The 16,805-nt window shown below is 32.9% G+C and overlaps 4 protein-coding genes and 2 long non-coding RNA genes across 7 annotated transcripts in view; 4 read left to right on the plus strand and 2 right to left on the minus strand.

Annotated features, from left to right (window-relative positions):
• Positions 1-120: 120 nt before the first annotated feature.
• LOC148238510 (uncharacterized) lies at positions 121-3,167 on the plus strand. Its single transcript, XR_015810840.1, has 2 exons — positions 121-2,673; positions 2,769-3,167. It is a non-coding gene; the product is annotated as an uncharacterized LOC148238510 (long non-coding RNA).
• LOC148238511 (uncharacterized) lies at positions 3,151-4,632 on the minus strand. The gene is made up of 3 exons (XR_015810839.1): positions 4,532-4,632; positions 4,400-4,468; positions 3,151-4,338 (listed from the first exon to the last, which is right to left on the minus strand). It is a non-coding gene; the product is annotated as an uncharacterized LOC148238511 (long non-coding RNA).
• A 960-nt stretch (positions 4,633-5,592) lies between these two features.
• On the plus strand, positions 5,593-7,119 carry RpL6 (ribosomal protein L6). Of its 2 annotated transcripts, none has more exons than XM_088194836.1 (6): positions 5,593-5,709; positions 5,973-6,110; positions 6,177-6,328; positions 6,388-6,559; positions 6,630-6,815; positions 6,875-7,119. In XM_088194836.1, the coding sequence occupies exons 2-6, from the start codon at positions 5,973-5,975 to the stop codon at positions 7,034-7,036; spliced, it is 810 nt and encodes a 269-aa protein (XP_088050962.1). In that variant the 5' UTR covers positions 5,593-5,709; the 3' UTR covers positions 7,037-7,119. The 2 variants fall into 2 exon arrangements, with proteins under 2 accessions (XP_088050962.1, XP_088050952.1); XM_088194826.1 differs by having other exon boundaries at positions 5,593-5,627.
• A 2,775-nt stretch (positions 7,120-9,894) lies between these two features.
• LOC148238513 (actin-related protein 2/3 complex subunit 3-like) lies at positions 9,895-11,132 on the plus strand. The gene is made up of 5 exons (XM_088194848.1): positions 9,895-9,983; positions 10,300-10,473; positions 10,539-10,734; positions 10,801-10,862; positions 10,928-11,132. The coding sequence occupies exons 1-5, from the start codon at positions 9,978-9,980 to the stop codon at positions 11,021-11,023; spliced, it is 534 nt and encodes a 177-aa protein (XP_088050974.1). The 5' UTR covers positions 9,895-9,977; the 3' UTR covers positions 11,024-11,132.
• A 444-nt stretch (positions 11,133-11,576) lies between these two features.
• On the plus strand, positions 11,577-13,823 carry SmD3 (small ribonucleoprotein particle protein SmD3). Its single transcript, XM_088182961.1, has 2 exons — positions 11,577-11,973; positions 13,460-13,823. Exons 1-2 carry the CDS (start codon positions 11,661-11,663, stop codon positions 13,546-13,548), a joined length of 402 nt encoding a protein of 133 aa, XP_088039087.1. The 5' UTR covers positions 11,577-11,660; the 3' UTR covers positions 13,549-13,823.
• A 54-nt stretch (positions 13,824-13,877) lies between these two features.
• The window catches only part of LOC148238515 (calcium/calmodulin-dependent protein kinase kinase 1-like), a 123,379-nt gene continuing 120,451 nt past the window's right edge, over positions 13,878-16,805 (minus strand). Inside the window, exon 12 of the mRNA XM_088187949.1 lies at positions 13,878-16,758. Coding sequence (XP_088044075.1) covers positions 16,449-16,758 — 310 coding nt within the window. The 3' untranslated portion in view covers positions 13,878-16,448. The remainder of the gene's footprint in view (positions 16,759-16,805) is intronic.

Genomic DNA, 16,805 nt, shown 5'->3' on the forward strand with positions numbered 1-16,805 from the left:
ACGAAGTTAGTATATTTAAATTGTAATATGTAGTTATCGACATTTTAAATTTTACTTTTATTTTTACTTTAAGTTTTTTAGTCGTTTAGATGTGAATTTCGCTTAGAGATAACTAAAAATCGCAGTATGAGTTGATGTTTTATTGTAGTTATTTTAAATAATAAAAGTTGCACAGTTTGACAATCGCTAGAACGCGAGTTGGAGGGGCCGGTACTGCCAGGAACGGTGTTCCGCCATTTTGTTTAGTTGATATTTGACGCGCGTTCGCTCGGCGGTCAGTAGTCTTGTTTATAATAATTGCGAAAACATTTTTTTATGTTTTGCATTGTTTTTAGAACTTGCGAATGTGTGGAAGTAGTCTAAGTGTGCTGATATTAAATTTAAAATAAAAAAAAAAGTTTTCGGTAATTCATATGGCAACATCGATTTTTGAGTGAAATTGACTTTTTCTTCATCATTAGAAAATCGCCTATGAAAATGATTATTTTTGCGGATTGACATTTCGAACTTTGGTCTTAACGCCAAATTTTTCGTGCATAAAATATATTAAAATGGAACATAAAAGGAAATCTGAAACTGAATCGTATTTGATGTCGGAAAAAGTAATTAAGCTTGAAAATGTGGAAATTAAAGATGAATATGATATTTCGATCTCAGCTTTAGCCGATTTGAAAAGCGAAGAGAGCGACCCAGGTTCTCACGATGATAGCGAAGTCACCGAATGGCCGGAAGTTTGGAACGCAGCTATGTGGGAAGAAAAGAAGAGATCGTATCCTTGGATCATGTGCGGAGCTGGAAAGATCGGTTGCTCCTCTTGTTTCAACTCCAGGAAATTAGGGTTATCGCATGCGACTTCTAAAGAATGGAGCTCTATGATGGTTTCTTATTACGGTCAAAGTAGATCGGCTAGACTTGGGTCGTTGAGAAAGAAGATCTTCGATCACGCTAAAACGCATGCTCACTTAAAAGCCGAAAAGTTATTGCAGAACGCTAAAGCTCAATCGTTAAAGAAAGCTGTGAACATATTGAACAATTCCGATCTAGAAGGACTTCAAATAATTTTTCGAACTGCTTATTATAGCATAAAACACGGTAGTGTTGATTACGAGCAGTTCGAGTCGCTTTTGCAACTTCAATCGTTGAACGGCTTGAACATACCTTACCATTTATTCTCACAATTGAACTTCACGAGTATCGTAGATCATTTAGCGTCCGAGATGAAGTCTTCATTCTTTCAAAACATAATTCAGAACAATAGGAAGATATGCTTGATTATAGACGAGTTTACTAGATTTAATAGCAATTTAGTTGTAATGTTGTATTTGAAATATATCGTCGAAGACGAATCTCAATTGATATTTTTGGATCTGATCGAAGTTGAAGATCGTACACCGGAGTCGATAGTGAAGAGTATATTGGATTGTCTCAACGGACATGGTTTTGATCATGATTATTTGCTCGACAATCTCGTCTGCTTTAGCAGCGACGGCGCCAACAAAACGTTAGGGCAACATTCGTCTGTCGTTAAAGTATTATCAGATACTTACGCCAATTTTTTGTATTGGCAGTGTTTAAATCACCGTATAAAAGAATCGCTTTCGGATAACATTGTTAAAATGCACGGAGTCAATCACTTTCAATTGTTCATACAAAACGTGTATGAACTTTATGAACTGTCTTTGAAGAATCAATGCGAAATTCAAGGCATCGCTCTCGAAATCGAAGATCATTTCAAGAAATATGGAAAGATATCTGAAATCGGAGGCGTCGTTAACCATCTCAATGTAGTTCAATGCATATGGAATAACTATTCGTCCTTTTACAGCTTATTTAATTCATCGAGCACGGATCAAAATAGATCATTCCACGAACGCAACAAATACAAATGGCTCTACGAACAGATGTCTTCTAAACAGTTCGTAGTAAATTTGGCCCTGATGTATGACATTCTATGCGAATTGACGATATTATCAGACTCGTTGCAAAAGAAGAACATTGGTTTAAACTATGCTAATAAATTGATCAACCGCACTGTAGTTATCTTAACAACGATGAAAGATGTCAAAACAAAAAAAAATTTAGAAGCTGATGTCGCCGTTAGAAATATGCAATTCTCTGATATAAAACTGACTGAAAACAGTTCGATCGAGCCATTAAGGGGAAGTCAATTGATAAGTTCTATAATATATGATTTAAAACAGCGTATGTTTGGGTGGTACAATAGTGTTAAAGCGTCTCACAGTATCGTTTCAGATACTAGCATTTTTGATGTCAACGAATGGCCGGCTGAGATACCTCCCGGTTTTGGCGATACCGAAATAGAATCGCTGGCGAAACTCTTCAATCTTTCCCACTCGAGCATGATAACTGCTTTTAGAGACTATTTGGAGAGTAAGGGAAATAAACTGCCTATAGATCTAGTACCGTTGATTAACTGCTTAAAGGTTATCCCTTATGACACTATCGAATGTGAAAGTGTCATTCATAGCTTGAATGTGATTTTAAAAGAGACTCAATTTGATGCTTCGTTAAGTCATTATTCGAATATTATGTTTGTCAAACTGTATGGACTGGCTGTGCAACTTTGGACACCTAGGGAATACGTATTTAAATGGCTTAAATATTGTCATTCAAACGCCGAAGGATTTTCTGAAGTAATGAATTTTCAATGATGTTAGTTTATATGTTCATTTTTCTTACTGCGCTATTTATAAAATGGTAATATGTTTTATAAGTAAATACTAATATTTTGTTTTGTTATTTTACAGGCTCCTTACAAATATCGTCTTTTCCAAGAACGAGCTTAAGCTGAAGAAATCATTTTTTTATTTTTTATTTTTTATTTTAAGTCAGAAACAGTAAAATTACTTTGAATTTTCTCGAATGTATTTTATAAAAGATAAAATATATCTATTTCTTAAATATCAGTTTAGAAATTGTTAAATAGCAGCTGTTTCTATTATTGAATTATAAACTAAAATTTGATTTTACTGTTTTGTTTTTTTCCAGTATGCTCATTTAATATGAACATGTATTTATAATGTTTTTAATATTTTTAATTGTTTATGCTTATGTTTTTCATTTTTTACTTTTTATGAATACATTTTGTAATACTACAACATTTTTATAATCTTAAGAAATAAATATAAATTTTTTGTATTTTTAAATCTGTTTTATTTAAGATAATTTGGTTTTTTATCATAAAAATAACACGTGTGAAATTTTACCGAAAGGATGAGTTATATGAATATCTTTAAGAGCGATAAAAATTCAATACAATGCTTATTATCATATAAATTACAAGTGTTCCACACAGTTCGAAGAGTGGCCAACAGGTGGTAGTGCGAATAAGACACAGAAATGGGAGAGAAGGCCAATTTAGGACCAATAACAGTATTGCTTAGTTTCACTGTAATGCTTCCTCCACACTCTGGGGACATATAATTTTATACGTGGCCCTTGCGGGCCACGTATAAAATTATATGTCCCCATATTAGATTTAGATACATTATAGACATTATTTTGGAGTGAAAAATTGAAACAAAATGAGTTACTATTATTAAACATAGATAATATAATACTAATGATACTAAACGTACATTGTAAAGAATCTCGTGGGCCAGAAAAATGTTCAATGCGGGCCCGCGCGTTGGCCATTCCTGCTTTAGACAAACTGCAAAACTATTATTTTTCTAGCTTGTGGAAAAGTCTGCTTTCAGTTTCATATGATTAATTAAGAAGACATCTAAAATTCTTCAATTAGCATTTACAGTAAGAATGTTAATAAGCTTACATTATATACACATGTATTCATTTTTTAGTTTTTACAATTATATTTTGTAATACAACATACTTATAATCTTCTGTAATCATAGTATATTTAAATGTTTTATTAAGGATAATTTCCTTGTTATATCATACAACCAAAACAAGAATAAGATTCTCGTGCTCTTAAGCTTAGATGAACTAAATGTAAGCTAGTAAAAGTGTAAAAAGCTTCACATTGGAGTAATTTGAGCCATTTATTAAATGAACAATTTTAAATTAAATCTTAATAATGAAATATGTGATGATAAAAATAATATTAACCATTTCTAATGAAATTCAATCTTTTCAATTTAAGAACAGAACATGTTAATGAATACAATATATCCATTTGTTTTTTAACCTTTCATTTATTATACTTAATTATAAAAAACGTTAGTCAATGTTTCGAGACTACATTATAAGATTTCGTTTACTTCTCGTTTAGAATTAGGTCTGCATGTTTAGACACCATCGTCCGAATTTGTTCTGGATTTTCCAGTTGCCTCGTACATTTTACATAACTGTTATTACCTGAAACGTAAGTATTTTCAATGAAATATAATCAAAAAATAATATAATAATTATTAATTACCCAACTGTGTCTCAGCAGGTTCTTACTGCCGTAACTTTGAATGTGAAAAATGTGGAAAAACATTCAAATCTAAAAAAATATCATTATAGAGTAATTGTACGTGTATAAATGACTAGAATGTTAATGCCTTACGAAATTTCATAGAATGACATTGTAGCAATTCGAGTTGAGAGCATAAAGTATAATTAACCTAGTTTCCTATAAGCAACGTCGAAACTCACGTTGGTATCGTTATTTGGTCTAAACATTAAAATAGACCGTCCATTTGCAAAAAAAAAAAAAAATTACCGATGTTTTAATTATATATTATATTTACGTGTTACGTGTAAGTGACGAATAGATAAATTAAATTAATTTATTCAAAATATATTTTTATAAATTTTAATTTGAAATTTCCCTTTCAATTATTTCGCAATACAAACGACTGCCTCTCAAAATAATAAACAAATAATCTTATTTTATGTAAATTAACTTTTGAGAGGCCGAAATATTTGTAATCGAGCGTAGAACGAGACCATAATATGCCTTTTTGCCATTGTTTATGCACGCACACAAACGCATTTCCTACTCAGCATGATGACATCAAGCACGCGCGGCTTCTCAAACGTTTGCAATAAGACACAATATATTTTTTTACATTTTTTTCTTTACAAATAATAATATTAAAAAATAAATGATAAAAAACATATCTATACAAATTAAACCTAAATTACTTAAAATTTAAAATACATCTATAAACACAGAACACACAAAAATAATAATTTAAAAAAATTCTAAATGCCTGGCAATCCAGGCATTTTATTACTGTTTCCTGCAAAATAATATATATATTTGTCATATTTTTTTATTATAACAAAATGTTTATATCATACTTACATTATACGGAAGTTCCGTGTTTTCATTATACCCCGATAAATCCGACATATTTGATATGAATAATGAAAAATTGTTATTACAATAAATAATATAAATAATACAATAAAAGTGGAACTATTATTTATATATAAATAATAAAATGATAATGATAAATAATAAAATTTATTAAATATAACATCTAATGAATTTTAAAACATTTTTTTGTTGTTATGTAATTGCAATTTGGAATTGTTTTTTATTTTATTAGGTAAATATATGGCGTGTTCGCGAACACAACTGCTGAGTTGTGGCAGCATTGTCGAGCCCGCTCGCAATCTCTTTACTGTCGAGGCTCGTCACCGTATAGACGGGGGTTAGTTTTCCTTTCGTATCTTTGTAATCCTAGTGATATTTGTCCATCCTGTACCACAAATCGCTGTCGTGATTCGTTAAAAGTGCGTCGCCATTAATATTTTTGCCCTAGGACCGACGTCGTCGACGCCGGTCCTTGATGTACTTTTTCCCCGAGCGTGGAGCTTGACATCTCCGCAAAGGGCGAACAAACAATAATACATTATTAGTTCTGATTTATACGTGGCGTAAAACGAATATAAAATATTGTGCACAGATAAAATAGTTAAATCGTACAAAACATAAGCTATACAACAAATGTCACTTTTGAGGTTATGTGTTATAATGTTTGCTAATTGTTGTTTAGATGGCTCCAACTCCGACTAAGGCGGCTGCAAAGCCTGCCGCTAAGAATGCTTCAAAAAAGAAGTCGCCGAAATTTCGCAACCGCGATCTTGGAAACGGAATCGTCAGATTCTCCAAGACCAAGATGTTCCACAAAAAGGTATGTACGAATATTTTCTTATAACGTCTGAAAACGTATATTTACTTTTTGAATTATCATTTTTAGGCAGTGTATCGCTTTTTGGGCAAAAAGACACCTAAAGTGGTCAAAACCAAGAAGCCAGTGAGCATTATTAAGACCATCGGTGGAGAGAAGAACGGAGGAACTCGCGTAGTTTTCCTCAAGAAGCGCAAGGCTTTCTACCCCACCCAAGACAAGTAATTATACTTGTGTAGTGTGCCATAAACAAATTTTATATCGAATATATTTATGATAGATTGAAGAGGACCCACTACAAAAAGACGTTCAGCAAACACGTCAGATACACCCGCAACAAGATGATACCTGGTAGAGTGTTGATCTTATTGGCTGGACGTCATAAGGGAAAGCGTGTCGTGCTCGTCAAGATCCTGAAATCCGGATTGTTGCTGGTTTCCGGACCTTTCAGGGTATATTTAATATATATTTACGACGTCCTTGTGAAATTAGCGATATATATTAATTATTTATATTTTTTAGTACAACGCTTGCCCTCTGCGTCGTATCTCTCAACGCTACGCAATTGCTACTGCCACCAAGCTCGACATCTCGGCAGTCAAGGTACCTGAACACCTCGACGATAAATACTTCAAGAAGAATAAGAAGTCCACCAAGCGTTCCGTGAAGAGGAAAGAGGGAGAAGATATCTTCTCAGCCAAGAAAGAAGTGCGTAAAAAAAATCTTTTATTTTTTAAAATGAAACTAATATTTACTGTTCTTTTTAGAAATACGCCGCGTCCGATGAGCGTAAAGCCGATCAGAAGACAGTCGATTGTGGACTCTTGGAGGTCATCAAGAAGCACCCCGACCGTAAGGTCTTGCGGCAATACTTCCAAACTATGTTCGGTCTCCGATCCTCACAGTACCCACACAGGATGAGGTTCTAAATGTAAAATAATTCCATCTAAGTTAATTGTGTGTTAAGAGCCGGTGAAAACATTTTATACTGTAATAAAACAGTTGATCGAGATATATTTGTTTTATTTCTCTCGATACTAAAACGAAGTAGAATATTAGCGACTTAAGGTTGAGCTATAAAATAATATATCTAAGCTTCAATCTATGAAAAAAACCAGACAGTAAACTTTTTAGATATCTAAATTTTAACTGCCATTTTCAGTAAAGAGGATGTCATTCCAATCATTTGTAGAGTATTTTATTTAAATTAAACTATCAAGACTCAACATGTTGCCCCAATGTGTCACAATAGTCAAAATATAATTCATGGTATGAGAAAGAAGGACCTCAAATTATTTAAAATGTTTCATTGGTCAGCCAATTACATTAAACTTTTGGGCGATTGGCTCTGTTTTTTGCAGTAACTTGTGAGTACTGGTGTTCATAAAGCACACTATTAATGTCAGTTATAATAACCCAATTTATCTAAAGACCTCGTTAAACAGAGCGAAGGCGTGGCGAAAGCGAACCGAAGCGTGAGCAATGCAAAGATGTCATACTAGACGCGTGGACATAGCAAAGCGAACTGAAGGACGATGGATACGGGGACGCCACATAGCTAGTCGTGTGGAGAAAGAGAACTGACGCCAAAGTATTCGCTAAATTAATTTTGAAAATGTTGAGTGAAACATTCAGACGACGATATTTTACTTTTGACTGTTTTATTATTAAAAAATAAGAAAAATGGCAAAGAATTTGGGTACATGACATAAATAAAACCCGGGAAGACTATGGAGAGTATCCATAGGCTCTGTAATTGAATTTCATAAAGACCGATTTTACACTTACTTTCGTATGTCTAATGAATAGTTGGTTAATCACAACCAGCACGCTTTGCTGTCTGTCTGTCGTCGTCCATACAGTCATATAATACTACTGTTGCGCTCACGCTTCGCTTTGCTTTTGCGTTTCGCTTCGCCTTGGGTTTGTCATGGCGTCAGGTTTGCCGCGAAAACGCCTCAGAACGCCTTGCATTCGCTTTTCTGTGTGACGAGACTCGAAGGACTTGGTGTATTACATAAAAACGCCTTCGCTTCGCTCTGTTTGACAAAGCCTTAAGTGATGCTGCTTTAAATTTTTCAAACAAGGTATTTCAAGAATTACTCTGGAATTTCAAATTATATTCAAGAATGCTGCGAACTAAAGCGTCACAGAAATATATAGAATAACTGATGAATTAGGAAAGTGAAACATAAATACCCGAGCATCTTGGAAGATTTATCGTAGACGTCGTTTGTGTGTAGAAAGAATCTCAATTGCTCCCAGAAGGGATTCCGAGAATTTGGTCTGCACGTTAAAGTTACTATTTTTTGTTACAAAAATGGAATTAATAAACTTACAAGTTTTAAATGTACTTCCTCACCTTTGCATTTGCTAATTTTGTAATCACATGTTGCAATGACCTTTTTTGGGCTTTTTCATGTTTAATTGCTAATATAGCAAGTTCACTGAATAGATTGATTGAATTACTTTTATAATCTTTAAATAATTATAATTTGCTAAATGTACGACTTACATTAGCGAAACTAGCAAAGTAAAAAATAATCAAAAGGCTGTATACGCTTCAGAGAATTCGCTTTCCATACAATTATATTTTGGAATTAACAAGTCCGAAAACTGTTTTATCGACATTGTTGAGTTAAGATTATTCCTTAATAATGTTATTACTTGAATTACTTGACATTTTAATTGGTTCGTAAGCACTGATTTAAAATGTTCGCATCTGACATTTTAACAATTTTATTAGTCTCCAAAAAACTAATATAATTTTTATTTTTAATATAAATTAATAAACAATGATTGACTGAACCAGAAAATTGACAAAAAATGGTCAAAGTGGGTGATGTAGGAATAAAAAAATACCGACCCGTCGTTAAAGAGCACCAGGGCTTCGGTTTTCGTTCCGGAAAAGATATCGGTTTTATTGGTTTTCGGTTTAGCTCTGAGTAATTAAGTTTTTAATTGAACAAAAAAATATTTTCTACCATAATTTAGAACATTTTATTCCTTCTTTTGTAATAAGCATAGTAAAGTGAAGTAAAGTTTCTGAACTTTTTTAAAAAGAAAAACACAAATTTAAAGATATCATTGATTTTTTTTTATTAAATCAACATTTGATTTATTTCATTAATTGTGAAAAATAATATCAATTACATGGCCGCCTCTGGACTTTTTGCAACAGTCGATCCGTTCGAAGGCTTTCGAACATTTCGGGAGGTATCTGGGCTATAACTTGGCGGATGTTGGTGTTTAGGTGGTCAAACTTTTCGGGTTTGATGGTTATTTCTTATATCTCTTCGATTCCTCGAAAAAATCTGAAATGATAGTTAAGCAAAATTTTCTAAATGACCTTTTCTTTAAGGTTCTGCAGCAATTTATTCTCCTCAAGCAAAAACATCAGGATGATTTTTAAACAAAATTTTCCGTGACGACTTTTTTTTAGCTCCCTCAGGAAAAATATTTGTATATGATACTACATTGATATTTTCTCCCGCTCTATAATATTATTTATAATTGTTAATTTAATTTATTATTTTTATTCTATGTTATTTTATCTACTTAATTACTAAAATTGTAAAGGGGTATTTTTAAAGATGATTGTGAAAAAGTTATGCGCCTAAATTATTAAATTATTGCACAATTTATGTAAAATGAATGAAATTCTTAAATGATATTTACAAACATTTTTTTTATTGTAAATAATACAAAAAATTATCATAAATCTGGATTTGGTCAAAAAATATTTTGCTTGGTCAATAATTGTCTCTGACAGATACGACATTTTTCTATACGGCAACACTTTTAGCTTGATAGGCGGTGGTTCTGTCACAGCCGGCTTTTATTTTAATAAGATATCAATTGTACGCAAAAATGCCAGTGAGTATTTACACATTTATATTAAAACATTGCACAGATAAAATAGTTTTATTTTTTCGAAGGTTTAATTGTTATAGTATATTAAATTGGATATAATCGCATTATGAGTCATATGGGTGCAAATATTTTCCATTTAGTTATTTTTTATAGAATTTAGTAATCATATCACCGAGTAAATGTACTGTTGAATTTAAATTGAAGAAAAATATTCAATAATATGCGTATTTCCATGGTCGTTTGTTATCACTAAACCAGAGCATCCTGTTCTACTGTATACATTACTGAGAATATGTATAAATTTTATTTTTATTCGTAGGCTTATCATTCGACGTTGGCAGAGCATCAACAGACGCTAGGTAATATGGCACTGTTGCCTATCAAAACTCAGTTCAGAGGACCGGCGCCGACAAATCCCAAAGAAATGGATATCGTCGATGAAGCTTTGTATTACTTCAAAGCAAACGTGTTTTTCAGATTCTATGAAATCAAGGTTTTCTATTTAATGATTAATTATATCGTTCGTTGTGGATTTCACTATCTTTTTGTCAATTTCAGTCCGAGTCCGATAGAGTTTTGATTTATTTGACTCTTTATATAACAGAGTGCTTGAAGCGCCTTCAAAGGTGCGCCACAAAATCGCAAGGAACACAAGAATTGTACACCTTGGCGATATCCAAGTTCAGTATTCCGGGAGAAGCTGGATTTCCTCTGAATTCGGTTTACGCTAAACCGGCAAATACTAACGAAGCTGGTACGTATTAGCATCTTCCATCAAAATATTTTTTTGTATTTAATATTTTATTTATGCGTATTTTAGATGTCATGCGTCAATATTTCCAACAGTTGAGACAGGAGACTGGCGTTCGAGTGTGTGAAAAAGTAAAACGTTTTACTTATTATATAGGTATATTTCTGTTTCTTGATATGCATGTATTAACTTACAGGTTTTCGCCACCGAAGATGGAAAACCGAGCAAATGGTGGTTGTGTTTTGCTAAAAGAAAGTTCATGGACAAGTCCCTTTCGGGGCCCGGCCAATAAGTCAATATATACTAATTAACTATTACAAATTACTACAATATTATTATATGAATGAATAAAATATGTTGGGAAATAAAGTTGAAGTTTGAATCAATGCTGAATTATAAAAGTGTATTAATTTGACTTTATTCTGATTATATAAAGTAATACATAGAAATATGTATATGTATTATATATATGATATAATATATTGTTACACCATGGAGCAGCAAGGCGAAAAGTATGTCGCGCACGACCCAAAGGAATGGCTGAGGGAGGGAGGCGAGCGTCATAGTCGGAGGGTGGCAAATTACCTTTAATAATATATTTATGATAATTATCTAGTTTATATGAGCAAATAATAATATTTAAGTTAAAATAAGGTAAGGTAATGAAGGTGAAAGCTATATGAAATATTTTGATATTAGTACTAGGTTAATATGTTTTTTTGTACCATTTTAATTAAATTTTTACCACAGAATAGAGAATACAACATACAAATACGCATATAAAAATTGAAGCCGCCGATTTGACTTGGGCGAGAATATAGAATAAACAAATCTGTGTTAGTTAGTTTTTGAGCAGTGGCAACACTCGATTCGGCGGCGGTATTGTGCCGGCGCGTTTTAGGTTAGTGACGTTTAGTATCGTTTCGAAGATGTCGATCGGAGTGCCGATCAAGGTGCTGCACGAGGCCGAGGGGCACGTGGTGACGTGCGAGACGCGAACCGGAGAGGTGTACCGCGGCAAGCTGGTGGAGGCCGAGGACAACATGAACTGTCAACTTTCGGGGGTGACGGTGACCCAGCGCGACGGTCGCGTGCAGCAGCTCGAGGCCGTCTACATCCGGGGCTCCAAAGTGCGCTTCCTCATACTGCCCGACATGCTCAAGAACGCGCCCATGTTCAAGCGGCAGGGCGCCAAGCCGGGCTCCGCGGGCAGAGGCAAGAGCGCCATCTTGAGAGCGCAAGGTGATTTCCTAATAATTCATTTTAACTCCATACAATCTTTCAAAAGTTATTCGTTACCCGTCGGCCGAGTGTTACGGTTAACCCTTTCACTGCGGATAATAATTTGGTTATTTACTATAATTCAAAACTAAATCACTTGAATTTATTGAACCGTAATATTTTTAAAATATATAGCACGAATATAGACGATTCATTAAATGGTCAGAATAAAAATGTATTTTTATTTATACATAAATATAAATGGCCAATCAATTATTTGTTTTAGAAATATCTTATAAAATGTCAGAATAGTGAACACCCCATGAGTAACACGAATCTATTTAATTGTATGTAGAGCTCTCGGAGGCAGTAACTAAGTTAGTTTGCATTGACACAGGTCAGATTTACAGGGACTAGTTTCATAATTCTATTCCCTTTGCTGGTCAACTGCCATGTCGTTATGTATGAGCATTCCTTCCAAGACAACACATTTCTTAATTTACTCTTCTTTTCAAGCAAAATAAGCAAGAATTGAATATAGCATATCTAAATCAAATTTTGACCAATAAGAGAGCGCCAAAAACAATTATCCTTTCTTGGAAGTCAAAAATCCACGTCAAAAGCAATAAAATCGTGCTGACCAAATTTTTCATTTTTTCTCCCTTCTATTGACCAAAATTTGATTTGAATGTACTTTGACCAATGCTCTTATATAAGAATTGGCCTGAATGTACTTTGATAAACACTCTTATATTTATGGAACAATATGTGAAATGTAAGGCCTGTCTATACTTCTTCTACCGCTAATTTTCCCCTGAGAGATGAGTTGTCTTAATTTGTATTTTATGCTTGACCTAATGAAAGTTCTAAAACTAATTAATTTTACAACTTTTATTATATCAAAAATTATAATATTAAAAAGTAATTTAAAATTAGCTATATTAGCTAAATAAATAAATAAACAGCGAATGGACGTTTATATATTTTTTTCCATACCTGGTCTTCTGTTTTAAAAGTCACAACATGCCACTGATCTGAAGATAAGTTGTTACTTAGCTTTTAGATAGACCATTAAGAATAAAAATATCTGGTAAGATCTGGCTTCTTTTCGTTGTCAGTAGGTCAATAGGTGGGTTGCTCTCGATAAGTAGCTGCACCCTAGCCCATTTGCTGCTTATGGGAGTTCTCATTTTTAGTTGCTATAAGATGGTAGCGCCAATAAGTATGCTTCGTATTGAAGTCGTCTCTGGCAAATAATTTGTTTTCTAGGGATTTAAAAATTCTGCCTAATATTATTTATTATTATTATGCTTAGGTGTACCATAAACTGCACTGTATTTTTTTAGTTTAAATTTTTATTGTATTTTTTAGTTAGAATTTATATTATTCTCAAATATAAATAAGTACAATTGTTACCTATATATGTAAATTCTTACAAAAGTCGAAGAATTTCTCGATATGTTATTCTTCTAGAAGTATATTTATCTAGAAGTTTATTATTTTTCAGTTGCTGGAAGAGGAAGAGGCGGTCCTGGTGTCGCAGCGCACCGCGGAGGCCGAGGGGGTTGGCAAGGAGCAGGAGCAACTAGGAAATAATTTTATTTACATAAGTTATGTGGTTATATTCAGTTGATCTATTTTAAAACATCATGTAGTACAATGTGAAATTATAACATTTACAATGGACGTATTTTTGTAAATAATGATCCGTTTGTAAAGTTTAATACATTTTAATGTGATACGTTCTTCACTGTGAATGTTTGGACATTCAAGATAAATAGTGTTTCATCGTCTTTATCTTAAACGAAGAAGTGTTTTTGTATTTAATATAATAAAAAATATTAATAAGTAAAATTAAATCCTTAAACATATATTGTTTTTTATTTTATTATATTCAGGTTTATGATAAATAAAACGACTTAAAATGATGCGAATCGATAAATTTATTAAAGATCAAAGAGATAAAATTTTATAAATTGAAAAAATGGATACAATGCATGCATACAATATGTGGAAATACCGTTGACGTATTGTTATAAAACAATATCGTTATATACAGCGGTTGATTTAAAGGGCACGTCTAAAACTGTCTAAAAGTTAAATAAGTAGATTGACCGACGTTGAAAAAGTAGGTATATAATAAGAAAACACGACACTGATAAATCAACATTGATCCAAGACAATAATTAACTGTAAGTTTACGACAATATTGCAATTCAAGGCTTTTGCATCTGCAAAGTCGCTACGTACTAAACATTTAAAAGGGTTTATAAGTTAAGACTATGTAAAAAATAATTATAAAGCAAAAATCAAATCAACGGAAGACAATGTTTGATCACAAATTAAAATTAACTGAAACATAGCTTTATATCAATATTTGGTTTAACTTACACTAGATTGATTGTAAAAAGAAAAAATATTTAAATATTAGTCCTATATATAAGTAAATTATTTGTGCTTTATTATACATGTTATTAAAAAATGTTAAAGTTACACGGATACACATACAAGAGCTAAGTAACTGTTTTATTTTGAAGACATTTTGTTACAAAACATTGAAAATAATGAATAATATGTGTATGGACTAACCTGATATAAAATGTCTATTAAATAACATAAAACGTCTTCTTAATTTATCCCGGACAGTAGTGTCGATTATACAAACTATTTGGTAAACTGTACATACATAGTTTTACAAATATAAAATTTGAAGTACCTCATCTCCGTCGAGGTGTTGATTTACATATCACAATCATCGACTTGAAGTCTACGTTTCTATCGCGTTTCATTTTCGAATATGTTTCTTTTATGTCTAAATGATATGGTTTCCTTCTCACTAATATCATCAAAATATGATACAATAACAGTTTGGTTAAGAAAATATCTCTTTTAATGATAAATTAGATTATTATATACGCCGTTAAAAATAAAAGCAATTCAATGGGGGAAAACGCCGATGCTGGAAATCATGAGTTCCCTGGTCCCACTTTTAAACGTTGATGTCTTCCGTAAGCTCCGGCCGTACTGTCTAACAATTCTACCGTTTTGGTCCGAGGATGCTACAATTTTTATGTTAAACTACAACAGTTCTAACGAGTCTTGTATGGGGTGTGACAAAAGTCATTATCCTAATAATTTTTACTCGCACTATCTGCTTTGGCTCGATTGATTTTTGGCACAGCTTGGTACAGCGCCCAACACTGCAATATCTTTTCAATACAAAAGATGTGTTTTTACTATAAAATTAGTAAACCTTACAAGGTGGGTCCGTGAAGAACTTTCAGAACATTTCAGAGTGCATCATTGAGAGGCTCTATCGCACATAGTTCTGTCTGTTCTACTGTTAACTCGCGATATGAAATTTTTACAGAACGTTCTGTGTTTTTGTTTCAAATGATTTCATCATGTTTCAAATTTATATGATCCAGTTAAGGGATTAAATATCCTGAATTTAAATGGATTACTACAGCACATTCTAACCCAAATCGCCTTTAAATGTGTCCACTGACACATTTAAAGGCCAAAAAACTGGAATATTATTGCTTCCTAGCGATTTGCATTTTCGTTTCAAGTGGCTTCAATTCGCTTTGACAGTAAATAATAACAAGGATAGTTTCCTGATGTGACAGGAGTTTAATTGAGAGATGAATGCTTCTCTTGTGGTAATTTTATGTCATTAATACGAACGGAGTTTCCAAAATACCTATATGACAGATATAATACGATATAACTAGAAACAATATGAGGATTAAGATGGTATGATACTTAGTTGTTTAATATAACTCCGTAGAGCTAAGTATGCAAATCAATTGGAAAAATTTAGAGAATTAGATGTGGAGATCATTGAATCAACAGAGAAAGAGGTTCCATTCTTTAGCAAGGAAGGTAATAATCGCTTTGCTAAATACATCTTCATAGGGAAGATGTTTTTAAGATTGAAAGATCAAAACCTACGATAAGTAGATATTTTTTGTTTTTGTGTCTCATTAAGTAATGATAATGACTTTTGCAACACAATTTGATGTAAAAACTAAAATTGAATCGTAATTCAATTGTAAAAATACCTCATTAAATTGACTGTTATAATAATCTTTACATAAATGGCCTAAATACATATAATATAATTAATGTTCCCTTATAAGGACACTACATGGTATATAGAAGAATCGATGTGCACGATAAAAATAGGACAAAAGTGCATTTTTTAAAAAAGATCAAATACATTTAAGAAGAGAATATGCAACGAAGCGGTATTTGATGCTTGTTCTTCTGACATCGATCGAAAAGCGTATCCCGTGCAAGACATTTAACAATCAGTCGAGGATATATATATCATAGAAGGCTTTGTCAATTGAAAGCTTTTTAATAATATATCGATTACGTTAAAACTTCAACTATAAAATCACATTGGAATCGCAGTCTCATTTTACACTTTTTTGGTGGGTTCATCTCCTTGTACGTGTCGCGTTGCGTTTGCGCAGCTCGCTGGCCATACATCACCGTGTCTCTCTGTCGTCGCCGCTGGCCGTGTCCTGAGATCTGGTCACGTCGGTGACGACGTCTGCATACTTAAAACCTAACTTAACGCTATCTATTTCCTTATCATTGATGTTGCATATGTCCTCATCGTTGACGAGCTCCGGATCGGCCGAGTTGTCGGTCGTGTCTTCGTCTATATCTTCAATTTGACTCTGAGTAGACGATTGTTTGTCGGAGTCTTCGGAGCCGATCGACAACGGATTGTCTTTATGTTGATCGATGGATAGCTCGTTGAGAGCTGGTAATAAGTTTTCGAAAGAGCTTTGTCTGAAACACAATAAACATTATAACTAGACAAGCAAACAAATATTATT

Source organism: Plectrocnemia conspersa, unplaced genomic scaffold (genome assembly GCF_051122295.1).
Source record: "Plectrocnemia conspersa isolate PC_06_02 unplaced genomic scaffold, ASM5112229v1 ptg000001l, whole genome shotgun sequence".
NCBI classification, from domain to species: domain Eukaryota; kingdom Metazoa; phylum Arthropoda; class Insecta; order Trichoptera; family Polycentropodidae; genus Plectrocnemia; species Plectrocnemia conspersa.